Here is a 26665-nt window from a genome sequence, read left to right on the forward strand (position 1 = left end):
TTGCAAATATTTCCCCCCATTTCATAGGTTGCGTTTTCATTTTACTTTCTTAATTTATATTCTTAGATTCTATTTTCCTGCCTTGCATCTTTTGGATTAGTTTGATTTGATAGAGGCTTATTTAGATCATTGATTTTCCAGAATTGCTTCTTCTGGGAAGCCTTCTTGAACCCCTCAAGTCCTTCTCCAATCAGAAACTGTGTCCTCCATACCAGATTACTTATTTTTACCTATCAGGCCCTGGGTCATGGGTTGGTAATCTACACATATGGGCAGCCTCATGTTTTTGTTATTAAAGTTTTATTGGAACACATCCACACTCACTTGTTTACATATTCTCTAAGGCTATTTTCTTCTTCAGAGTGTCAGGGTTGAATAGTTGCACCAAAGACTCTATGGTCCCAAGCACAAATATTTACTGTTTGGATTTAAGAAAGAGTTTGCTGACTACTATACTAGACAGTAACCTGTGTGTCAGCAAGGAGAATTTTTAGTTTATGTTTTGTTCCACACCTGGCAAATAGTGTATGCTAAAATAATATTCATTAATTAATGGAGAAAAGACTAATTTTGTCAAAAGCACTTGGATTTTATTCCTAAGATCTCAAAATTGTTTCCAGTATATCTGTGCCCCAAGAACTGGTTTACTAGTCTCCATTGTCAACATCTGTTATCTTTTACAGTATTTATGAAAATTGGATAAATTATAGATCAAAAATTGGAATTTTTATAGAATTCTATTTTATCAATGCCAAATGCATTGGGTTTATAGAGCTCTATTCTAATTATCTATATGATAACTATAAATATAATAGATTAAATAATATATTAATAGAAAATGAAATTCACAAGTCATGTGTTCTCTAAGGTAAACACAGCTAACTGTCAACTACCAGAAAATACTTTCATCATAGATGAATTCCCCAGTGAGGTGATCTTTCGTGAAAGTACAAGAAGACTGTTCTTTAGGAATAACAACCTGGTAAGACTAAAATTTTTATTTCTGAAAATTTTCATCCTTTATAGGACACATTAGTAGCTGGGTATCTTGTTGATAAATCAAGATTTGGACATTTCTTTTTTTTTTTTTAAGATTTTATTTATTTATTTGACAGAAATCACAAGTAGATGGAGAGGCAGGCAGAGAGAGAGAGAGGGAAGCAGGCTCCCTGCTAAGCAGAGAGCCCGATGCGGGACTCGATCCCAGGACCCTGAGATCATGACCTGAGCCGAAGGCAGCGGCTTAACCCACTGAGCCACCCAGGCGTCCTGGACATTTCTTCATTGCAATGCTGAATTGCTAAATTAGATGATCACTGAAAACCTAAACACCTTTAACTCACAAAACAGATGCATTTTCTTAGAAAGTTTTCTAGCTACTTTGAATTTTAAAAAATAGATTGCCAAAAGAATAGAGGGAAACAATTTAAAATGATGAGGTGGGGCGCCTGGGTGGCTCAGTGGGTTGAGCCTCTTCCTTCCTCTCAGGTCATGATCTCAGGGTTCTGGGATCAAGGGTTCTGGGATCGAGCCCCGCATCGGGCTGTCTGCTCAGCAGGGAGCTGGCTTCTCTCTCTGCCTGCCTCTGCCTACTTGTGATCTCTGTCTGTTAAATAAATAAACAAAATCTTAAAAAAAAAAAAAAAAAAGATGAGGTAAAGGAATGAAAATTTTCCCCTTTGAATTATTAAAGCTATTATCTCTTGTTATTTTTTAGATACCTGCAGAAAACCTCAGTCCCATTATTTTCAGTAATTTTCCATTTATTTTTAATTTGCCATCCAAGATTCAATTATTTCAAGCTGAGTCCCATTTCAAAATGCTGGTATGTATGCTCTACTTTTTTTTTTATTATGCAAAATTACAAACATATACAAAATAGAGATAATGGTGTAATGAACCCCATCACAAAGTTCCAGTCATCATCAGCATTTTGCCCATCAACGATTTCCCCATGGATCACCTTTGTTGGTTTTGTGGTTGTTATTATTTCAGCTGAAGTATTTTAAAGCAAATCCCAGACCTAATTTCCTTTCACCTTTCTATACTTCAGTGCATTGTTTCCGGTTGTTTCACTCTTATTCATGCTGAGATTTGTCAGTGGCTTCGGGTGGTGACCACATGATTCTTCTCTCGTAATGCTTCCCGCTAACACTTTATTTAGTAATTCTCTCTGTTGTTTTGGTTGAGGTTTGCAAAACAGCATTATTTCTAATCATATCATTCCTTCCAAAGTTATTAATTGAATTCTGTAAAGATCTTTTCCTCATCAACCTGGACCATTTGGCTACATTCATATAGGAAAGTAGAATGATGCTTAAGCCTTTTTCTTTAATTATTAAATGTTGCCAAATCACTATACAGTGAGGTTGTACTTATTTGTTACTACCAGTAACATACACACTATAATCAATGCAGAGTGTTATCAAGCTTTGTGCTCTTTTTCAACTGAACAGGTTAATCATGATTATTTTGGCTAATTTTAAATGGTTTTCTCATTATTATATAATGTCTGAGTCCTCACTTTAGATAATACCCATTGTTTTCCTTCTGTGAGCAAATACTGAAATGATCTAGTAACCGCTCTTTCTCTCTCCCGTTCCTCTCCTCCTCTATCCAGTTGTGGTTGTTTTTTTAAGATTTTATTTATTTATTTATTTGACAGATAACAAGTAGGCAGAGAAAGAGAGAGAGAGAGAGAGAGAGAGAGAGAGAGAGAGTGGGGGGAAGCAGGTTCCCCGCTGAGCAGAGAGCCCGATGCATGGCTCTATCCCAGAACCCTGGGATCATGACCTGAGCCGAAGGCAGAGGCTTTAACCTACTGAGCCCCCCAGGGGCCCCATCCTCTAGCCAATTTTAGTTACTACTGTGATCTTAGTGTTTGGATTTCATATCTGCTTAAGAGCTTGGAGCTTGATATATAGCTCCGTCTGATATTTTTTAATTCCCAAATAACGGCTATGAGTCAATCAGTGAGTTTATTCTGTTTCCCATTTACTCTCTTCCTTCTGCTTCTTTTCAAGTCGTTGAATTATTCCCACAGAATATTTACATACTATTTCATCTCTCTTAACCACCATTAGCGTTCATTCTCAGTTAAGTATTTGAGTGCTTACCCCACTCCCAGACATTATGCTAAAGATTTTCCAAACATGTTTTGATTGCTGAGGTCTGTCTAGGTTATTCCTCAGAAAAGGTTCCTATTTATACTTTAAAAACTCATGGGAATCAGGGGCGCCTGGGTGGCTCAGTTGGTTAATTGACTACCTTCGGCTCAGGTCATGATCTTGGAGCCTTGGGATCGAGTCCCACATCAGGCTCCCTGCTCTGCGGGGAATCTGCTTCTCCCGCTGATCTCTCCTCTCATGCTCTCTCTCTCTCAAGTAAATAAATAAAATCTTAAAAAAAAACCCAAACTCACGGGAATCAGAAGTCATACCCATTCCTTTTATTAATAATTTAAAGGATACAGGCCATCTACATGAAACATGGAGAAGTCTGGGATATCATATGCAGAAAAGGAGCCACTTCAATTATAAAACATTTCTTTGATACTCTTAATTATGCAGCTTGTGTGACATTTCCCAATGATCCATGCCCCATAAATCCATAAATTCCAGCTTTATTTATGTTAAACAACCTAGGTGGGCAAGGTACATCCTGCTAAAAGCATTCCATAGGTAAAGACTCTCCCTCTTGTTACTGTTATTAGTGTCTGTCATCGGCATGTTTACAAGATTTCTTTTGTTTCCCAGCCACCTCTTTTTACATTTTCCTAACATCCCTGGTAATGGGAGAAATTATGTTTCCTTTAAACTGGTCCTTCCCTTGCAGTATTTTCTTCTACGGCAGTATTCAATGTAGCAGGTCTACTGGTAGTGAGGGGTTAGTGAGGGCTGTGTTTATAGAGGAACCAGGCAGCTTGGATATGATGAAGGATCGGGAAGGTCTGAGTACAAGAAAACTCTCAGGTGTAGTTGTGATGGGTGAAAGTAGAAAGGAGACTCCACAATCCTGACCTCCAAAGGAGAGAGGATGGGCATATTCCAAACTGTAAACTCCAAACTATATTATCAATTCACATGCATAAATGTGGAAAGAGGAAACCAATACATGGAAATTGGAGAGAACAACTGGAAAATAAGAAAAAATGCATGTTTTCTGCCTAATTCTCGGTTAGGTGAAAGAAAGTTGGGGCTACAGCAGGCCACATATACCTCTCCCTGCTATAGTGAGTGGAGGATGCTGCTGGCCACTCCCTGTCACTCAGAGCCACCAGTCGTGGTGCTCAGCATTCAGTATTGCTGAAGTGTCCCAGAGCCGCAGACTCCTGGGCCATCAGAACAGGTGACCTGTAATCAGGAAGGACCAGAAATGCCACCTGTTTCATCTCCCTACAAACCTGGAACTTTTTAAAAATGAACATATTCAGGAAAAACCAGAAGAATCTAGTGGAATCATGTATAATTTCTCAAGTTATAGTAGTGGCAGAGATCTGGAACAGGCTTTCCCAAGCCCAGAGTCACACACACCCTTCTCTGAGATGCTTGTAAGAATGCTGTTAAGGGTAACCACACCCAGCCTGGAAACCTGGAATAGGATAGCTATTATCCACGTGTCTTGTTGTCACAGTTCGCGGGACAGGTCCCAAAGACAGCTACAATGGTTTACAAGTCCTAATACTCCTTTTTGTCCTTAGGTTATAGCAGAAGCCCTAGAGAAGTGTTAAAGCTCAAAGCAAGGCTAGAAAGTCCAATACTAGATTTCTAATCTGAGGGGGTTCAGCAGAAATAAGATATTGACTAGAGTATAAGGAAATGTTGAAAATTCAGAAAAGCTAAATGGAAGTACTATGTAGAGTGACTGAGAGCAGGTAAAATGTGAGGCCACTGGTGGCACATTTTTAGAGGGCTCCCCTATGAATCAGGTGGGTGGATCACAGTTACTTGAACAAGAGTGGATCTTCTCTGAGCAAGTCTTTCCTCTGATCTTTTTCCTACTTTAACATCATCCTTGAGCTCCTATGCTACCCTTATATTCTTGGGGATTATGGTGCTAAAACTCTGCTTCTTAAGACATGGTGGATGAATGTTTCAGCGTATCGAATACCGCTATTGCCTTTAAGGATCATGTCTACTATGAATGAGATCGCTTGTAATTACTTAGCTGTACCTCCATGGTGACTAATCCCATGAATATAATTCCTAGATGCCATGGTTTCACAGATCCTGGGATCTCCTTATCTTCCATAGTATAGTGTAGATATGACGGCCTTTTTTTCCCCAAATAATTACAATCTGAGTATATAGCAATGTATATAGCAATAGTAGGCATGAGCGGATGCCATGCAGACTACATTTATTTGAAACAGTAAACACTTCGTAGTGTTCTGTGAGATTCCTAAAATATTTCTTTCTTTATTCTTTGTTTTTTTGTTTTTTGTTTTTTTTTAGGACTTAAAACAGAGAGAATACCTGGATCAGGGGCAAGGAATTCTTCAGTTCAATGAATCTCTTCCATTTATTCTTAGAGTCAGACGAAGTCACCTAGTTGAAGATGCTCTGCGTCAGTTAAACCAAGTTGAAGACACCAACCTCTGTAAAGGATTAGTGGTAAATTAAAAGTCTCTTTGGACATTTTTACTAATGTGAAGGGGAAATATTTGTATAATACAGCAAAGGAAGAGCCTGCTTTTGCACCTATAGTTATCAGCTGTAGGTTTCCAGAATTCTGGGGTGCCAGGCTGTCTAAGTTGGTAGAGTATGTGACTCTTGATCTTGAGGTTGAGAGACCGAGCCTCACATTGGGCAAAGAGATTACCTAATAAATAAAAAATAGTAATTCCTTGCTTACCCTTTAGAGAAAAGCTATGGGATGTTTAATTGAATGTTGGGATTCTGTGTAAACTATTAATTGCCTATAGCTACAAAAGTGCTGCATAATGAACCATCCTAAAGTTTAATGACGTAAAAAGACAATAATTTATTATAGAGATCTGAAATTCAGCTAAGGATCTCCTAATTTAGGTTGAATTCACTTGGGTCAATTTGTAGATTTTTGTCTGCACTTATTCATGTGTTTGGGAATTAGGCAGGAACTTGCTGATCTAGGCTAGATTAAGCTTGGCTGGGGCTGTGTCGCTGTTTCCTGTGCTTTTCATCTTCCTGGGACCAGCATGCATGTTCTTCTCACTTCTGTGCCAAAGGTATAGGATAGCAAATCCAATCACACAACTAACATGGTTTAGTCAAAGCAAGTTACGTGGCTGAACCCAAGTCAAGGGCTGATGAAATATATTCAGCCTCTTTGGAGAAAGAAATTGCAAAGTCATACACCACAGACATGGATCAAGTAGGGTAAAACATATTGATGCAATCAACAAGCAGCAGGTAGAGATACTTTTCCTACATTTTGGCTCTTGTTTTAGTCATAGAGTACCCAGTATATTGGTTCTAATTCTAGTCATCTTTCACTTTGTCCTTTGTGGGTACCTGTAGGGTGTGTATTGTGTTTATCTCAGATCATCTGCCCTATTGAGGCCATAAAATAATGAGTAACTCTTTAGGTAAAAGCTGGACTCTGTCCAGTGGGAGTGATTTTCCTGGTATAAGCCATAAGAAGGAGACTTAGGTTCTCAGAGAAGAAACCAGAACCTAGAGGTTGGGCTCAGCCAAGAGAGGGATATATCCCAACCTGGGACTGAATGGCAAACAAACTATTTTATAAGCCAGACTATGTAGTTGTATATTTCATTATGTATCCACTTTCTTTTAAATCTTCTTTATGAGGAAATCAATCGAGAATTACTCCATCCATAAGAGATACAGAGAAGTAGGAAGGTGAACTTCAAGGTAGATTCAATCAACATGTAGACTCTTAAACAAGGCAAGATTGTCAAAGCCAGATATGTGTGGGTCCTGACCACAGTGAAGGCAGACTTGTTGGTTTAAGTGAGGAGAAATTGGAAAAGTGGAAGTAAGCTTCATTTGTTATTGGGATATCCAGGTAGAACGTAAGGTGGGCACTTGGAGATGAGATGGTAGTGTATGGCCAGGGAGTCAGGTGAGGGGTGGCAGAGATATAATCTTAAGGCAAAGAAAGGAGAAAGAGAATGCCTAGTGGGGCTTAGTGATGCTTATATTACAAAAAAAAAAAAAAAAAAAAAAAAAGCTAATTAAGTGTCCAGCTCTTCATTTTGGCTCAGGTTGTGATCTCAGGGTTATGGGAATGAGCCATGCTTCAGGCTCCACACTCAGCGGGGAGTCTGCTTCAGACTCTCCCTCTCCCTCTGCCCCTCCCTCCCTGTGAGAGTACATGCTCTCTCTGTGTCAAAAATAATAAATATTAGGGCGCCTGGGTGGCTCAGTGGGTTAAGCCGCTGCCTTCGGCTCGGGTCATGATCTCAGGATCCTGGGATCGAGTCCCGCCTCAGGCTCTCTGCTTAGCGGGGAGCCTGCTTCCCTTCCTCTCTCTCTGCCTGCTTCTCTGCCTACTTGTGATCTCTCTCTGTCAAATAAATAAATAAAATCTTTAAAAATAAATAAATAAATAAATATTAAATATGTGTCACCTTGGGGTCAGCCTCTGAAACCTGAATGTCTTCCAGCAAGCAGATCAATTATGCAGCCGCCAGGATTCTGAACGACTCAGGAGATGGGATGGTTAACCTCTCCCTAACAGCGGTTTTTCTTGTGATGACTTCTGTCACTGAGGTTTTATAGAGCCTGCTCCCCTAGAGATGGGAGAACCTAGAGAACCACCTAGGATGGTGGTTCTTGGATTTGTTCTAGTGATGTGACATCCAGAAGCCTGCATTCTCTGTGGAACACCATGAATAGTGGTTATGGGTTTTTTTCCCCCTACCAAACAAGGAATTACTTTATTTTTTTTTTTTTAAAGATTTTATTTATTTATTTGACATAGAGAGATCACAGTAGGCAGAGAGGCAGGCAGAGAGAGAGGAGGAAGCTGGCTCCCTGCTGAGCAGAGAGCCCGATGCGGGACTCGATCCCAGGACCCTGAGATCATGACCTGAGCCGAAGGCAGCGGCTTAACCCACTGAGCCACCCAGGCGCCCAAGGAATTACTTTACTTGCAGAAAAAGATGCTTGTGTTGTAGATAGCAACATAAAATCAAGATTTTGAGAATACAACAAAATATCAACAACAAAACAACAAATATCCTGTTGAATTATTGTTCTGCTGTTTACATTTCATTGTTGGAAGGCATTTGCTATTTCAGTATCTGTCAGTCCTCATAAACAGATGGAAAAACATAAAAAAATAATAATAAAGAAAAATAAATAATAAAGAAATAATAAATAAATTAAAAAATAAATAATAAAGAAAAATAAAATCTTTAAAAGAAAACAAATAAGAGACAAAGAAATTGGCCAGGAAAGGAAGCAGAAAAGTAGTTAGAGTAGTAACAGGAAAACTGGGACAATATTGGCCATAAAGGTAGATTTTACAGAAGGACATTTCCTACAGCATAACTTTTTAAAAAGCTAGAACAGTTTTGGCTTCTCAGACTTCATACTTGGGTAGGTTAAGCTGCCATACATGTTCAGTGTGAATAGTGATAAGTTGAAATATTATTAAAAAATGAATTTTTTCAAAAATATTTAAAACAATAAATAAGGGGCTGCTGGCTGGCTCAGCCAGTTGGTGGAGCATGCAATTCTCAATCTCAGGGTTGTGAGTTTGAGCCCCATGTTGGGTGTACAGATTCCTTAAAACTAAAATCTTCAGAAAAGTAAAGTAAAAAGGAAATAATAGTAGAACTGAAGAAAGAAAAATAAAAGGATAGTTCATACATGAGAGCTATGGGCCATCTGGTCTGATGGTTCCTTCAAAGGTGCTAAAGCCAGGGGGACTGGGAGGGTAATATGTCAGAAGTTCTAATGAGGGAAGAGGCAGGAGAAAAAGCTATTGACTGGAGGCAAAGTTGTGAAATCTGAATGATGAGATGAAGATAGACAGTAAGACGGAAGAACCAGGGACCTGAAGCACATCAAAATGTTGTTTGAGACTCTAGTCAAAATAATTGGTGAATGCTTAGTCTTGCGAGAATCCCTCTTTACTTGGTTCATGTGGCGGTGTAGAGGACGCACACACACACTAATCTGTCTGTGACTAGGTTGACGGCATCTGCTGCTCAGCAGGAAATTGAGGGAGAACAGATTGCGGTGAGGTGTGGGATTGAAGGGATATGGGATTCCAGGAATTCTGATGATGGCAGGAGGTTTGGGAAACTCTTTCACGAAGATCAAGGCATCCTATTTTAAATCTGAGCCTGTGAATGTGTTCTCTTTCCTCAGATTGAATTTATTAAAGAAATACGTTCTCCAGGGTACGGGGTGATAGCTGAGTTCTTCTACTATATATTTGAAGAGATGACCAAGACAGAATATGGAATGTTCATATATCCTGAAGAAGGTTCTTATATGTGGTTTCCTGTCAGTGTAAGTCTTATTTTCTTACAGTTTTCCAGGACAGAAAAAGTATACCATATACTGCAACACGAAAACCATAATAATAATAATGTAAATTACTTAGGGGCTATTAGAAAAGCAGAATCTTGGGTGTCTGGGTGGCTCAGTGGGTTAAGCCGCTGCCTTCGGCTCGGGTCATGGTCCCAGGGTCCTGGGATCGAGTCCCACATGGGGCTCTCTGCTCGGTGGGGGCCCTGCTTCCCTCTCTCTCTCTCTGCCTGCCTCTCTGTCTACTTGTGATCTCTGTCTGTCAAATAAACAAATAAAAATCTTTAAAAAAAAAAAAAAAAAGAAAAGCAGAATCTCAGGTCCCACCCCAGATCAGAGCATGTATTCTATAAGATCCCCAGGTGCTTCTATGCATGTTAAATTTTTTTTTTTTGCATGTTAAATTTTTAAATAGCTTTTATGAAGTATATTTGAGATACAATAACCTACACGTCATATGTTCAATTTGGCTAAGTTTTTTTTTTTTTTTTAAAGATTTTATTTATTTATTTGACAGTTAGAGATCACAAGTAGGCTGAGAGGCAGGCAGAGAGAGAGGAGGAAGCAGGCTCCCTGCTGAGCAGACAGCCCGATGTGGGGCTCAATCCCAGGACCTTGGGATCATGACCGGAGCCAAAGGCAGAGGTTTTAACCTACTGAGCCACCCCGGAGCCCCAATTTGGCTAAGTTTTGATTACAAATATATCCATGAAACTATCACCAAAATCAAAATAATGAACATATTCATCATTCCCCCAAATTTCCTCATACGCCTTTCTAATTCTACCCTCCACACACTTCCTGCCCCATGCCCACACAGCCACTGATCTGATTTTTGTCATTCTGGAGTACTTTGAATTTCCTAGAATTTTATATAAATTTCAGGGCCAGCTTTGCTGTTAGCAGGCGAATGACATTGGGCTACTCATGTAATACCCTCAATCTACATGCTCTATTTACTTCTTACAGCTATTATAAGCATAGAAGTTAAAAATGCATTTAGAGGTATGCATGGGTGGCTTAAATTGGTTAAGCATCTTCCTTTGGCTCAGGTCATGATCCCAGGGTCCTGGGATCAAATCCCGTGTTGTCCCCTCCTCAGCAGGGAGTCTGCTTCTCCTTCTGCCTGCCGAGCTCCCCCTGCTTGTGCTCTCTCTCTGATAAGTAAATAAATAAGTAAATAAAATATTTTTTAAAAATGCATTTAGGATTTTCAGGCTAGTTGTCTCTTGGCTGCACTCTAGTGATGGTCCGGCAAGAGGTGGCCAGTGTTTTCCCTCATCTGGGACTACAAAGTACAAAGAGTAAAGCCGTTTCATCAGGACTCTTTCCTTCTTTCCACCCACCTTCACTGTCAACAGCATCAGTCACCTTCCCTGACCCATATGCTTGTCCCTGTCAGCACACCTAGGCTGAGGGCAGTATCACCGAAGGGGACACACTTGTCTGACGCACATGACATGCCTGATGCACAATGAAAGTGCAGATAAAGAGTACTCTTCCTTCGGTTGTGTCTTTTTTCTACATGAATTTGAAGGCAAAGATGATAACATTAAATAATGACAACCTTGGCTTATAAGGCTATCTGAGCGTATTTTTTTTAATATTCCAGATATACTTTCAGTAACAAAAAGTAGATTCATTTATTTAATATTCTGAACTATTAGTTTATATTTTATCTTATGGAAGAAATTTAAATTGTAACAAAGCCTGTGTAAGAAGCTCAAACTTTCTTTTCCTGAAACCCACTTTGTTCCTAATTTGTGACTTTTAGAAAAGGAAACCAAAACCAATTTTTACTAATCTAATTATCCCTTTGCATTATTGATTATTTCTAATACTTTAGGGATTTTTTTTCTTCTCCTTTTCCAGCCTGTATTTGAAAAGAAGAGATATTTCCTTTTTGGGATCCTGTGTGGACTCTCCCTAAACAACTCAAATGTTGCCAACCTTCCTTTTCCACTGGCTCTGTTTAAGAAACTTCTGGGCCAGAAGCCATCATTGCAAGATTTAAAAGAACTCAGTCCTCTTCTGGGAAAGTAAGTAGTATTTTTCCAGAACTATGTTAAGTCTCAGTTATTCAGGAACAAATGATGTTAATCATGCATACACACAGAGACAAGGTCTTCAATTTCTATAAATGTATACTCTTTTGATGAATTTGAATCTTAGCCAGACTTATAATAAAGTATGCCTTCAAGAATAAGGAAAAGCTAAGTGCTCTTCTAATTATCAACCTACAACAGAGCCTAGTATCTTAAATTTATCTAGATGGAAACTGTACACAGTATTCTTTTTTTTTTTTTTGAAAGATTTTATTTATTCATTTAGAGAAAGACAGACAGCAAGGGTAGAGGGACAGAGAGAGAGAGGGAGAAAGAGAATTTCAAGCAGACTCCACACTGAGCCCAGAGCCCAGTGAGGCTCAATCCTATGACCCTGAGGTCATTAAGAGTGGGATGCTTAACCAATGAGCCACCCAGGTGCCCTGGAAATAATATTTTTAATGAGAACCATGCATGCTATGTTTATTTTCATAAATCATGTTTAGTCATTTAATTAATTAAGCAACTAATTTTTTAAAGATTTTATTTATTTATCTGATGGAGAGAGAGAGCACAAGCAGGGGGAGAAGCAGGCAGAGGGAGAGGGAGAAGCAGGCCCCCCCACCGCAGATCAGGGAGTCAGATGTGGGGCTTGAATCCCAGGATCAAGCCCCGAGTCGAGGGTAGATGCTTAACCAATGGAGTGACGCAAGCACTGTCATTTAATTTATTTAAATTCATCAGCATGTCATCAACTTTTTAAGTATTGAAAAATACTTGTTCTAAGTTAAAAGGTAAACTATATCCTGTGAGGAAAATACTAGCAACATAGATGATAGACAAAAGATTAGTATTGCCGATGTATAAATATAAATATATATGTGTGTGTGTGTCATCACAGATAAATATGGCTGAGGGTATGTGTGTGTACACACACACACGCACACACACACGTATATGGCTAATCAAAAAATGAAAATATGCTCAATCTTCCTAGTACTTAAGGAAATATAAATGAAAATGAGAAGTCCTTTTTGTGCCTACAGACTGGCAAATGTTAAAAAGTTTTTCATAAAATACACAGTTGGCAACAAATTGAAAAGGATTTTCTTCTGACGTACTATTTGTGTAAGAGTAAACTGCCTGAATTTACACTATATGCCCTGACACTCTAGAGAACAGGGTTTCTCAGCCTTGGCAACACCTGAGATTTGGGGCTAGATAATTCTTTGTTGTGGAAGGCTGATCTGGGCGTCGTAGGATATTTAACAGCTAAGGGGGCTGCTACCCACTAGATGCCAGTAGTGACCTTCCCCCTAATTGTAACAACCAAAGATATCTCCATATTTTGCCAAATGTCCTCTAGGGGTCAAAATCTCCCCTGATAGGGAATCACTGGTCTAGAGGAAGGGGTTCCTTTCTGTAATTTCCATCAAGACACAGCAGTGTCTATATATTAGCAGTGGCCCAACAAAACTGTAAAACAAGGTTAACTCTAAGAAGAGGGAGCGGGAAGGTAAGGACATTTACATGGCATTTTATACATTTCTTTATTGTTCAAGAGTTTTTCTACTGAACATTTGTTATTTTTGAAATTTGAGAAGATCGAGAATATAATTTTTATTTCTTTAATTAAATATTACTTTTCAAATGAAAATTTTCATTAGGAATTTGCAAGTTCTAAATGAAGCTGATGACATTGGAGAAGAACTTTGCATATATTTTTCAGTGAGTACCAATGTAGTTTAGCTTTCATCTGTTTTTTAGAATAATTTTTATTATATTACCTTAAATATGGGATTTCTTTTTTTAAAAATTTTCTACCCTGCCCCCTTGGGATTCCTTTTTTGAGCATATTTCACTTCTGTATTATTGACTTTCCGCCCACCTGCTCCTCCTTTGATACCTCATGTTTATATATTATATAGTCTCAAAGAAAGTGAAAATGCAGCAATTATGCAATCAGTGTGAACAACGTAAACCACTAAATGCTTAAGACTATATACAGCATATACAGGGTAGGCTTTTTAATTTTTATATGTATTTAAAAGGCTGAACTACATAATTATTTAGTTCCCAGTTATTTATAGTTATAGGGAAGAATGTCCTGGCAATAATGGTTTTGTCGTTGTATTGGGAAGGAAGAATTTATTGTTTCAAAGTCCTTCTAGTTGGACTAAGAATCAAATTGACATGACAAAGATTAAAGGAGAATATCAGATTTAATTTTGTATGTGCAAGGAATCCATCCAGACGTGGGAATTCCAAAGACAGGCAAAATGACGTATATATGTCATTCTGAACTAAGGAAAAGTAGGGGCCTAGGACTTCAGAGAGAAGAAATGCAATTTACAGGAAGATGAAAAAGAGCAAATGTTTGGTAAACAAATGTTTGTTGGGCAGCTCAGAAACAATGCGACATAGAGGGATTTTTTTTTTTTTAAGATTTTATTTATTTATTCGACAGAGAGTGCAAGAAAGGGAACACAAGCAGGGGGAGTGGGAGAGGGAGAAGCAGGCTTCCTGCCAAGCAGGGAGCCCAGTGCGGTGTTCAATCCCAGGACCCTGGGATCATGACCTGAGCCCAAGGCAGACGCTTAACAGCTGAGCCACCCAGGTGCCCCAACATAGAGGACTTCGATCAAATGGGCCTTGCTAGGTTCCTCTCTATCCACCATGCCTAGTTCAGAGTCTATGTAGTTGTCTGTGATGGTAGCTCTCTTCCTGGAGCAGGTCCTCTATCTAAATTATTTTCAGACACTTGTGGGGGGGAGGTGAAGAGCTTTTCCTGAATCTGTTGGAGGTTTTAAAAATTTTGTTATTTTTTTCTGATTCTGCTGGGTTTTGATTGCTTTTAACTCAGAAATAATCTTTATGCTAAAGTGGCCCCTCAGTGGGATGACCTGCCCGTGTCCCCTACCGTTGAATTATTCAGTTTCTTTCATATTTGGTACTAAATATATTTTGGTTACAGATACACTGGGACAAAAAGGATGTTGATTTAATTCCAAATGGGATCTCTAAACCTGTAGACCAAAGCAACAAGTAAGTTTTGAGACTTAGAACATCTGCTGTGAGTACACATAACGTATTTGTTATCACTGTAATTTATACATGTATTTTAGCTTTTCAGATGATCATTTTAGCTCCTCATCTCTGAGAAAGATAAAAAGTTTACAGGTTAAGGGAACGGGGAAAAGGAGTCAGGATTAAATATTCCCTTTGCAGAACTTTTCACTAATTATTCACTTAACAATTATTTTTGAGCCCTTCCTCTGTACCAGGTCCTATTCTGGGTGTCAGAGAGACAGCTGTGAGACAGACAAAACCTGGAGCTTCAATTCCAGTGGGGCAGAAAGACCATATATAAATAAATTATTATGTAATATGATGTCAGTAAGGATGAGCATCGTGATGAAAGTTAAGAGATTTACAGTAGTGTCATGCTGGAACCAGCTGGCATCTGCTTGTGAGAGCTGATGTTCATTTTTCAAAAATGTTGAGAGTTTATTATTGAGGTATTAGTAGCATGAAATCAGCCATGGTGGGAATATTTACACCACAAAACTGGCAAATGCTGCAAATAAGGGTTCCCTACCATTTTCTTCTCTCTAGAGAACTGGTTGTTAACCATTTACCAGCACACTACTGGTTCCAGGGGATGGCAGAAGGCAGTCAGATAGGACACTCCGCTAGGGCAGTCCCTGAAGCTGCTCAAAGGGTGGGAGACTTCCATGTTTCTGGTCGCTGTCACGTGGACATACCTTCTTCCTGCTGTCAGGAAATTCATCAGGGTGGGGGGGAGGAGGTGGGAGACAGACCTTTTTTTTTTTTTTTTAAGATTTTATTTATTTATTTGACAGAGAGAAAGATCACAGGTAGGCAGAGAGGCAGGCAGAGAGAGGGGGAAGCAGGCTCCCTGCTGAGCAGAGAGCCCTATGTGGGGCTTGATCCCAGGACCCTGAGATCATGACCCAAGCCGAAAGCAGAGGCTTGACCCACTGAGCCACCCAGGCGCCCCGGGAGACAGACTTTTGCAGAAATGATTTCCACACGGTGACACATGATGTTGAGAGAGGAGGGAGAGAGGAACAGTGGACCAACCCTGAGAACCTGTCCTGTTGCTATGGACCTCTCTGATGGTTGACAGAAGTCAGCATGTAACGAGGGAGCAGTGCATGCTGTGGCCCCAACTCTAAGAAAGACGGGAGCCCCCCACCCTGCAACTATCAAAGGTCAAAGATTCAAATGCCAAGTGGGAAGAGGCTGCTGTGTCAGGCAGTAGTCAGATCCAAAAGTTTGGAATTTACTCTAAGGGCAATGGAAAGAAAGCCTTTGAAAGATTTTAAGCCAGAGAATGACATGTACAGATGACTGTTTTAAAAGTATATCTCTCTCGGAGGGAAAGAGCAGCAAAACAAAGTCTTTGTCCTTCTGCTACACACTTCAGGGTGTCTTCCTTCAGCTGACCACAGGATTTTACTTCCCTCTGAATAATTTACTTTTCTTTCTTAATAGAAATTGTTAAAAGAGCAAAATAGAGAATATTTTAGTCAGTGGTGAAATATGTAATTGGCTTTTTTTTTCTTCCCACAAGGAAAGATTATGTTTCTGCATGCATTGATTACATTTTTAACATCTCTGTAAAGGCAGTTTATGAGGAATTTCAGAGAGGATTTTATAAAGTCTGTGACAAGGAAATACTTGTTAAACTTTTCCAGCCCGAAGAACTGATGGCAGCAGTGGTTGGAAATACTGATTATGACTGGAAGCAGTTTGAAGAGGTTGGTGATAACCAAAGTCCCCCCACTTCTTCAAACAACTTCTATATATTCCCCCTAAAATCCATTTTTCTTCCTCTTTTTCTCAAGAATTCACAATATGATCAAGGATACCACAAATCACATCCAACTATACTGATGTTTTGGAAAGCTTTCCACAAATTAACTCTGGAGGAAAAGAGAAAATTCCTCTGTAAGTATTACTAATAGATGGATTTATAATTATATATCTTTTTAAAAGATGAATATTTGCCATGAAGTCATTATTAAATGTTTTATTTAATTAATTAATTTATTTAAGTAATCTCTACACCCAACATAAGGCTTAAACTTATCACCCCGAGGGCGCCTGTGTGGCTCAGTGGGTTAAAGCCTCTGCCTTGGGCTCAGGTCATGATCTCAGGGTCCTGGGATCGAGTCTTGCATCGGGCTCTCGACTCGCTGGGGAGCCTGCTTCCTCCTCTCTCTCTGCCTGCCTCTCTGCCTACTTGTGATCTCTGTCTGTCAAATAAAAAAATAAAATCTTAAAAAAAAAAACAAACAAAAAACTTATCACCCCGAGATCAAGACTAACATGCTCTTCCGACTGAGCCAGTCAGGCACCCCACCACGAAGTCATTTTTTTTTTTTTAAGTCATCTTTTTTTTTTTTTTTTTTTTAAAGAGTTGGGAAGAAGTAGGTTCCCTGCTGAGCAGAGAGCCTGACATGGGGCTTGATCCCAGGACCCTGGGATCATGACCTGAGCCAAAGGCAGAGACTTAACCAACTGAGCCACTCAGGTGGTCCCATGAAGTCATTCTTAATTGTGGGTCATACGTGTTTATAGCAAAGCCAGGCTTTCTAAATCAATGTTCTTTCTCTTATATAAGCCTGGTTTCCCATCGAAAAATATAATAATAAATATTACTAGTTGCCTTCTAATCAAGCCTTCACTCTCACATTCTTATCTTTATTTATCAAAGTCCTATGGAATTAGAACTATGTATATTTTTCTAATACTATTTTAGAAATAATACTAGTAGCAATTCCACTGATGATAATACCAGTGCCTTTATTGTGTGCTTAACTCTGTGTCAAGCATTGTACTGACCACTTCCTATCTGTCACCTCCCTTTATCCTCATAGCCATGTTTTGAGGTATGGTACTTATTTTTTTCCTCATTTCAGATCTGAGGAAAAGAGGCTTGATGCGTTTAGTAGTTTGCCTATATTCAGACAGCCGGCAAGTGTGAGAAACAGACTCTGAACCCACTAGGCTGATCCAAAGCCAAGGCTCTGAATCAATAAACTGTGGCTTGTGATACGAGGACTTCTCTTGGTGGGAACCCTAAGGTTTCCCTTGGACAGATTTAATTACTTATTCCCTCACCTCCCTTCCAATTTTTCAGTCATTCTGTAGATATATATCTTTTTGCTATTTTTGTTGCTCTTGAGGACATCGGAGGACAATTCTAACTTCACAAACCTAAACTACTTCTCCACAATCCCTGTCTAATCTCTCTTAATGAGAGGGAAACTTGCTTCAGCCCATTGATTCCACTGTCTGTGCATTCAGTGCGTTTACTTACATCCTCATACTTCTGACTTTTTCTTGGGCTTTCTCCTTCTGCCTTTCCTGGAGAACTAACTAGCCAGATGGGACCCCTGTAGTCTCCCTGCTCACCCAGCTGGGTACTGCCCGTCAGTCTCAGTGCCTCTTCACCTCAGCCTTCCTAGCTGAGCTAAATTAAACTTCCATGTATCTTGCTCTTCTCATGTATGCGATTTTCTCTCACTGAGGGAAACTCACTGAGGACAAAGACCAGATGTCATAATTTTTCTATGTTCTACATGGCCCTATGTGGCTCTCTCTACACAAGGGTACTCAGTGGTATCTATTGAATGAAGTGATTAATTTCTTCCCTTTCATTTTACGTTTTGCTCTTTCTATGAAATATCTTAACCAAAATTTATTCCTTTCTAGTTTTTCTTAGGGGAAATGACAGACTGCCTGTAAGAGGCAAACAGCAAATGGGAATCATATTTCGCTGTCCTGAAACTTTCCGTGAAACAGATTACCCAAGAGCGCTGACCTGTCACAATATTCTGGACTTTCCTAAATATTCTACAATGGAAAAAGTGGAGGAAGCCCTTCAAGTAGCCATCAACAGCAACAGAGGATTTGCCTCTGTCCAAGTCACAGAGCAACAGTGATCCTTCGAGTTTCAGTGAGGCCTCAGAGCCTTAAGCCCTCATCCTTCGACTCTTTTGTTCTTCCTTAGGTCTAAGTAGCACAAAGTGTTGACAAGTTTTAGGTAGAATTAGTTGACAAATGTTGGGATAAACAATAAAATGATGAATCAAGAGGGATTAAAAAAAGTGATTTTTAAAAATGAATCAACATTTCTTGATCCCTAAATTTGTTATCAGAATGTTCGGTTTTTTACCAAATTATTCCTGAACAATAATTATCATTTACAAATAAACAATATTAAAAGCTAATAGATTTTTTAAAAAAGATTTTTATTTATCTGACAGACAGAGATCACAAGTAGGCAGAGTCAGGCAGAGAGGTGGGGTGGAGGGAAGCAGGCTCCCTGCTCAGCAAAGAGTTGGATGTGGGGCTCGATCCCAGGACCCTGAGATCATGACCTGAGCCGAAGGCAGAAACTTAACCCATTGAGTCACCCAGGTGCCCTGCTAACATATTTTTAAAAATATTGTAAATCTAATAAACACATTGTCTGTAAATATGAAAGATATGCTTAAGTTTGAAAAAGTAATAATTCAACATGTTTTTGAGGCATGTAAATGTATATTTTATATTCTAGTATGTCTCCAGAATTTTTATTTTAGCCAACTGCTGAGTAATTTATTTGAAAAATCTAAATGTTAAAGGATTCATTAATTCATTGAAGAATTACTTATGCTCAATACTGTGTTCCAAGAATATTCTAAATGCATATATCATTATTTTGGCTAAACTCTAACCCCAACCAGGAACTCCTATCTATTGGTAGTTGGAGAGAATGAAGGACATGAAATATGTCTTAGCAATATGGCTATGGAATGAATTAAAGGAGAAAGAGAAATATGGCTATAAATGACCAATGAATTTTGTACACTAGTTCTATCTTATATTACATTTTAAACTGTAATCTGTTCTATAAATGCCTGTTGTAATGGCAAACCATACAGAGATGATGTCATATATCAACGGTACTTTTGGAAAACAAACACCATGGGGTGTAGTCCATGTCGGGGTGGTGATGTGGAAAGAGGGGAGGATCACCAGAGGATAGATAGAACAGAGAGAATTTACTACAGACACTAGTATGTGGGGTGGTCCTTAGAAACACAAGCCCCAGTGAATCTTCAGATTTATTTTGGACATGTCTGGTTTCTCTAATAAATGGAATGGGGGCCCAGATGTATTCTCTTTGAATTTTAAGGGAAAAGGTAACCTCTAAATCTCAGGGATCCCTAGGCACTTGACTTTTAGGTTGTATTTTTCAGGACTTTCAATTCCAACATAAATTTTTCTAATGCAAATGGATGAACTATACTAAATATTTAGGGAAGACAGCGCAGCAATTCTTTTCTTTTTTTAAAGATTTTATATATTTACTTGAGAGAGACAATGAGAGAGCGAGAGAATGAGTGGGGAGAGTGGCTGAGGGAGAGGGAGAAGCAGAGTCCTCGTTGAGCAGGGAGCCTATGCAGGCTAGATTCCAGGATGCTGGGATCATGACCTGAGCAGAAGACAGACGCTAGCAGATTGAACCACCCAGGTGCCCCTACTATAGTAGTTCTTCACATACTCTTTCAGAAAACAGAGGAAGAGGAGTGTCAGAAGAGCATGCAACTCTTGATCTGGGAGTTAAGAGTTTGAGCCCCAAGTTGGGAATAGAGATGACTTAAAAATAAGATCTTTTTAGAAAGAAAAAAGAAAACAGAGGAAGAGGAAACACCGCCCAATTAAGTACAATGTTGGTATTACTCTCATGTCAAAACCTCTCATGTAATGTCAGACAAAGACATTACGGGAAAAGAAAACTACAAATATCTCTCATGAACAGAAACACACAAAAAAAACTTTCTAAGATTTTCACATATCAAACATATCCAACAAAATATAAAAAGGATAATACTTTGCGGCCACGTGGAGTTTAGTCCAGAAAAGCACTTAAAAATCTATTAGATCTCACTGTAATAAGAAAAAGAAAAACCATATAATTACCTCAATAAAGGCAGAAAAATTTTTTGACCAATTGCAATAGCCACTTATGTATGATATTCTTAGCAAATTAGAACCAGAAGGAAACTTTCTCAACCTGATAGAACCTGCAAAGAGCTAACCTTACATTCAATGGTAAGAGACTAAATGCCTTCCAAAACTATTAACAAGGAAAGGGTGCTTCTCATCACTTCTTATACAATAGGTATATTCCATGTAAGAGGGCAAAGAAAAAAAGAAAAGTCATAATGATTGGAAAGGAAAAAGTAATACTATCTTATTTATAGACTACATCGTTATCTGCAGAAGATCCTAACAGATCTAATACCAAACCGAACCAAACCAAAACCTATTAAAACTGTTAAGTAAATATAGAAAAGTCTCAGGATTCAAGGTCAATATATAAAAATTAAGTACTTACATATATTAACAACAATCATAAATTCAAATTTTAAGAACTATTTATAATATAAAAAGATAAATACTTAAGGATAAATTTAACAAAACATGTTACACTATACATTAAAACCCAGAAAATATTGCTGAAAGACATTAAAAACAGCTTTAAATTAACGGGGAAGGGCACCTGGTGCTGCAGTGGGTTAAGCCTCAGACTCTTGTTTTGGCTCTGGTTGTGACCTCCAGAGCCGGCCTGAGACTCTCAATGCCAGCCAGTGCCATATGTGTGGGCACACAGTTCTCTCTCTCTCAAATAAATAAACCAATCTTAAAAAAGCAATTGATGGGGAGAGATATGCTCATGGACCCAAGAATCAATATTATCAGTGTGCCAAACTGATTTATTCAGTTTGGCACACTGATAATTAAATCAGTTCCCAAACTGATTTAATTTAGTGCAATCTCAAGGTCCCTGCAGTCCGTTTTGTAGATATCGATGAACTTATCCTGAAATATATATGAAAATGGGGAGGACCTAAAATAGCCAAAACAAACAAATAAATATAACACCCAAAACAACACTGAAGAAAGGACAATGGTGGGCATTTGAATGAAGTGATTTTGAGACTTAATTATAATCTACAGTAATCAAGTGTGGTCTTAGAGTATAAACAAAAATATAGATCAAGGGGACACAGTAAATTTAGTCCAGAGATAAACTCAATTGCGCATAGCCAACAGAGTTTTGACAAAGATGTTAAGGCAATTCAAATGGGGAAAGGCTAGGTAGAACAATGGGAAATCAGGACAAAAATGAACCTCTAGCCTTTCCTCATGCCATAAAGAATAATTCATTTGAAATGTAACAAAGACCTAAAACTGTAAAACTTGTAGACGATAACATATAAGAAAATCTCTGTAACCTCGGGTTAAGCAAAGATTTCCTAAGACAAAAGAAAAAAAAAAAAGAGGCATTAACTATGTAAAAGAAAAAAATGGATAAATTACATTAAAATTAAAACTATCAGCTCTTCAAAAGACACTTCATAACATTTTAAAACAAGCCACAGATTGGTTGAAAATATTTCAAACACATATCTAATGAAGGACGAGATATAACACAAGGTATTGTAATAAATGAAAAGAACTTTGAGATAATAAGCAAATTAATAAATGGCAAAAGATGTGAATAGACGCTTCACCAAGGAAAAGACAGAGGTTAGCCCTAATAAGCATATGAAAAGATGCTTCAACATCATTAAGCATTAGGGAAATGGAAATGAAAACCATAGTAAGATACACAGATAGAGGCGCATCTGGGTGGCTCAGTCATTCCGCGTCCGCCTTTGGCTCAGGTCATGATCCCAGGGTCCGTTGAGCCCCATATCGGGTTCCCTGCTCAGGGGTGGGGGGAGCTGCTTCTCTTTCTCCCACTCCCCCTGCTTGTGTTCCTTCTCTCGCTGAATCTTTCAAATAAATATAAAATCCTTAAAAAAAAAAAACCCAAAAGATAGGCGTATAGACGACTGCAACTGCTATAATTAAAAAGACTGAAAATACCAAATGTCGAGGATATAGAGGGACTGGCACTCCCATAAATTGCCGGAGGGAATGCAAAACGGCAGTTTGGAAAGGTTTGGTAGTTTCTTGTATCATATGCATGCATGCATTTCCCATTCGATACAGCAGTTCCATTTTTAGGTATTTACTCCCAAGAAAAGAAAACAGATACCCGCCCCAAGCCATGCTCACAGTCATAGCCCCTCTATTCCCTGGAAAGACCGGAAATGTCCGTGGATCAGTGAATGGACAAACTGCTACCCCTCCGCCGAACTACCAACCAACAATCACTACTGACTGACCAAATACTGACGAAACACGGGATTAACCTCAACAGCATTAAGCTCAGCGTAGGAAAAAACCAAAGACCGCGCAGGGCTGACTCCCTGTGTAAGAGATTCTCGAAAAGGCAAACGGTGCTGACAGAAAGCGCCTCCGCGGTTGCCAGGCACCGCGGCGCGGGCGGAGGGACCCGCCGCGCGGCTCTCGACTTCAGTCTCCTCGCGGCCGACTGGCGGAGCCCCAGACCGAACGCTGAGCGGAGCCGCTTCCCTCGCCACAGTGGTTCCTGGAAATTCGGCAGGTCCGCTGTGTCAGTGCTCCTCCTAGCGGAACTGCAGTGTTTCTTCCCAGGCGACCGGGTCCAGGCGTTCTGGGGGCCCCTGCGAGCCCGGGGACGTCCGCTCAGCCCTGCCCACCCATCCCGTCGTCCGCCAGCACCCTGCGTCCTCTGGCAGCCTTCCAAGCCCTCCGTGACCCGTCCGAGTTTCCCTTTCCCTTTCCTTCTCTATCCCGCCCCCGAACCAGAGCGACGGTTTCGTTTCTTCCCGGCGCTGCGGGCTCCGCCCCCAAACAGCACGTTGCGAGCCCGGCGTCTGAGCGGGGGCGGAGCAGGCGAGGCTGCGGTTCCTCGACGCCACTGCGCTGTCCGCTAGCTCCGGCTGCGCACCGCGACGCCGCGGACGGTTTTCTCGGGAGCTCCGTCTCCTCCGAGACCCGGAGAGCAGACGCGCGGCGGTGGAGCCCGGGAAAGCCGCGATGGAGCAGAGGCCGCGAAGGAGGGCTCGCGGCGGCGTGCGCCCGGTTCCCAGGCCGGACCCGCCGTCGCGACCCCCAGCGCCGCGGCGCTCCGCCGAGCCGCCGGGCACTCAGCTTTGGCTCTTCCCCAGCGCCGCCGGCCTCCGCAGAGCGCTGCCCCAAAGGACCGAGGCGACGCGACAGATGTGCTGCACGCGCGGGCGCCTCGTGGTGTTAGAGCGCGGAGGGGCTGGCGTCGAGGTTCACCAGCTGCCGGCGGGGAGCGGCGGCGCCAAGAAGCCGAGTGAGTGGGCGGGCCGGTGCCCCCAGGGCCCTTCCATCTCGGGCTGGGGGTGTGAGGGTGGGCGGCCGGGGACCCCCAGAGCAGCGCTGGCGGAGCTGCCCGAGGGTGGGTGTGGCGGGCCTTCTCTAAACGCGAAGGGAAGCCCCGAAGGGGACCCGACGCTGCCGCGGTCACCGGTGGCCTCAGAAAGGCGCCGGGCCGGGTGGCTTTTGAATTTCGCGCGTGCGAGTGTCTGAGCGCTCCCTTATCCGCTTTCCCGTTTGGCGCCGATTTTGCAGGACGGTGGCAAGGGCTGGGTCGCGTGCTCTGCAAGTCGCCCGGGCGGACGGAGAGCGCGTGCACACTGCATCTTCGCGGCCAGCCCTCCTCTGGCGTTGGTTTCTGTCGAAGTTTGCTTTTCGCTCGCTGCTGTGGAGAACACAGCGGCTCCGATTTTGTGAGCCTTTGGAGAATAATAGTTTTATTGTTCTCAACGACAATATCATATATATGCAAACGATTTAAAGAACGCCTACAGTTGCCCTTGGCCGAGGTGGTAGTAATCTCCGTGGATGAGGTCAGGAGCTGTGGTTCCGATTTTAATGGTGGAGGAAAGCGAAGGGCCACATTCTTAATCTTGGAAATTTCGCCCGTCTGTTGAGTGAAGAAAGTCGAGCATCTCTTTCTTTTTCTATTGATGATTTGCATTCCTTTTTTGGTGAACTGCTTGTTCATATCTTAAACTGGCTTTTAAAAAATTGAGTTGTTAATCTTTTTCTTATTTGTTTGAAGCGTTATTTGAATATTGAGTAAGAATAGCATAGACGTTGTGATGTTTTAGTTGCTGTTACTTTATAGTCTTCCTTCATCGATCTTTCCTGTTAAGACTTAAGGATTTTGTGTTACACAGCTATCCATACTCAGGTTTGTTGTTGTTGTTCTTGTTTTTTAATGTACCCATTTTATTAGCAATTTTAAGCTTTTACCTTTTTTTTTTCTTTTTTAAGATTTTGTTTATTTATTTGACCTAGAGAGATCACAAGTAGGCCGAGAGGCAGGCGGGGGCGGGGGGGGGGGGAGGGTGGAGCAGCCTCCCTGCTGAGCAGAGAACCTGATTCGGGGCTCTATTAGAGGACCCTGAGATCATGACCTGAGCCAAGGCAGAAGCTTAACCCACTGAGACACCCAGGCACCCCAGCTTTTACTTATTTTTTGAAGTAGGCTCGGTGGAGCCCAACGCGGGGCTTGAACTCATAACCCTGAGATCAAGACCTGAGTTGAAATCAAGGGTCTGTGTGGGGTTTAACCAGCTGAGCCACCCAGGCTCTCCTTAACACTTTTATTTATTTTATTTATTTTTCTTTTTTTTTTTTTTTAAGATTTTATTTATTTATTTGACAGAGAACACAAGTAGGCAGAGAAGCAGGCAGAGAGAGGAGGAAGCAGGCTCCCTGCGAAGCAGAGAGCCCGATGCGGGGCTGGATCCCGGGACCCTGGGATCATGACCTGAGCCCAAGGCAGGGGCTTTAACCCAGTGAGCAAGCCAGGCACCCCTAACGCTTTAATTTTTAAAGTTAAAATTTGGGATGCACTTGAAAATCAGTTTGATTTTAGGATGTAGGGGAATCTAGATTTATTTGTTTCTCCAAATGGTTAGTCTGATGTCCCTTTACCTTTAATAAGTAACTTTTTTTTCAACTGATTGGAAATGCTGATATCTGAAAAATATTAGTCTGTTCAACCATTTTTTCTTTATTACCATACTGTTTTGGTTCTTAAAGCATTTCTAATAAGAAGGTTTGTGCTTTGATATTTTTACATGAATAAACCCAGTTTGGTTAGAACTGAGAAGTAAAACAAATCCCCACATCCAATTTTTGTGAACAAATTAAATGAGGTAAGAGTAAATGGTAACTGCGGACACTTTTAAAATCTCTTAACTTTTAGGAAGGGCTAAATATGCAGTAATGCCAATAAAAATTCTTTTAGCAGCATGTCTCCTTAAAAATTAGTCCTCAGGGGCACGTGGGTAACTCAGTGGTTAAGCGTCTGCCTTCAGCTCGGGTCTTGATCCCAGGGTCCTGGGATGGAGGCCCGCATCAAGTTCCCCGTTCAGCGGGAAGCCTGCATCCTCCTCTCGCACTCCCCCTGCTGGTGATCCCTCTCTTGCTGTGTCTTTCTCTGTCAAATAAATAAAATCTTAAAAAAAAATAAGTCCTCAACCACAATTCTTCCTTTTAAAATTATAGAACTTGGGGGTGCTTGGGTGGCTCTGATGGTTGAGCGTCTGCCTTTGGCTCAGGTCATCATCTGCAGGTCCTGGGATCCATCCAGCCCCACATCAGGCTCCTGGCTGGCTCAGTACGTAGCCTGCTTCTCCCTCTCCCTCTGCCTCCCCAGTGGTTTCTTTCTCTCAAATGAATAAATAAATAAATATATTAAAAAACAAAACAAAATGTAGAACTTGGCTCCTATATGGAGCAATTAGGAGAATTTTATTATTATTATTTGTTTTGTATTTGGAAAGAGTATATTTCAAAATACACAATATATTTTTTTCTAAAACAAGTTAGTGCCATCCAGATACTGTTATATTTTCTTATAGACTTTTTCATTTCCGTCTCTTCAAATTTAATTTCTCTATCTCAAACTATTAAACAGGAATCTAAAAGCAAATATTTTAACTGGTTATTTAAAAACTATATTGAATTTTTAAAAAGTTTTTTATATGAAGGAGAGACTGGAGTAAAGGGAAAGAAGGAAATGTAAGCAGGCTCCACGCTCCTCCATCTCACAACCATGAGATCATGTATGACCTGAGCTGAACTCAAGAGAGATGTTTAGCTGACTGAGCCACCCTGGTGCCCCAAAACTATATTCAA

The 26665-nt window shown here is 40.5% G+C and overlaps 2 protein-coding genes across 9 annotated transcripts in view; both read left to right on the forward strand.

Annotated features, from left to right (window-relative positions):
- HERC6 (HECT and RLD domain containing E3 ubiquitin protein ligase family member 6) overlaps positions 1-18789 on the forward strand; it is a 62533-nt gene extending 43744 nt beyond the window's left edge. For 2 of the 7 annotated variants that reach the window (XM_032332857.1, XM_032332853.1), the window contains 10 exons: positions 869-982; positions 1718-1825; positions 5454-5612; positions 9321-9464; positions 11355-11521; positions 13195-13255; positions 14502-14572; positions 16125-16311; positions 16399-16501; positions 18272-18789. In XM_032332857.1, coding sequence (XP_032188748.1) covers positions 869-982; positions 1718-1825; positions 5454-5612; positions 9321-9464; positions 11355-11521; positions 13195-13255; positions 14502-14572; positions 16125-16311; positions 16399-16501; positions 18272-18501 — 1344 coding nt within the window. In that variant the 3' untranslated portion in view covers positions 18502-18789. Of the gene's footprint in view, positions 1-868; positions 983-1717; positions 1826-5453; positions 5613-9320; positions 9465-11354; positions 11522-13194; positions 13256-14501; positions 14573-16124; positions 16312-16398; positions 16502-18271 lie in introns of those variants that run through there. The other 5 variants (XR_004283207.1, XM_032332855.1, XM_032332856.1 and 2 more) reach the window with 5 other exon arrangements.
- Positions 18790-23359: 4570 nt separating this feature from the next.
- The window catches only part of HERC5 (HECT and RLD domain containing E3 ubiquitin protein ligase 5), a 41491-nt gene continuing 38185 nt past the window's right edge, over positions 23360-26665 (forward strand). The window contains exon 1 of one of the 2 annotated variants that reach the window (XM_032332852.1): positions 23360-23804. In XM_032332852.1, the coding sequence (XP_032188743.1) occupies positions 23522-23804 (283 nt within the window). In that variant the 5' untranslated portion in view covers positions 23360-23521. The remainder of the gene's footprint in view (positions 23805-26665) is intronic. The other variant, XM_032332851.1, reaches the window with a different exon arrangement.

This window comes from Mustela erminea, chromosome 2 (genome assembly GCF_009829155.1).
Source record: "Mustela erminea isolate mMusErm1 chromosome 2, mMusErm1.Pri, whole genome shotgun sequence".
Classification (NCBI taxonomy): domain Eukaryota; kingdom Metazoa; phylum Chordata; class Mammalia; order Carnivora; family Mustelidae; genus Mustela; species Mustela erminea.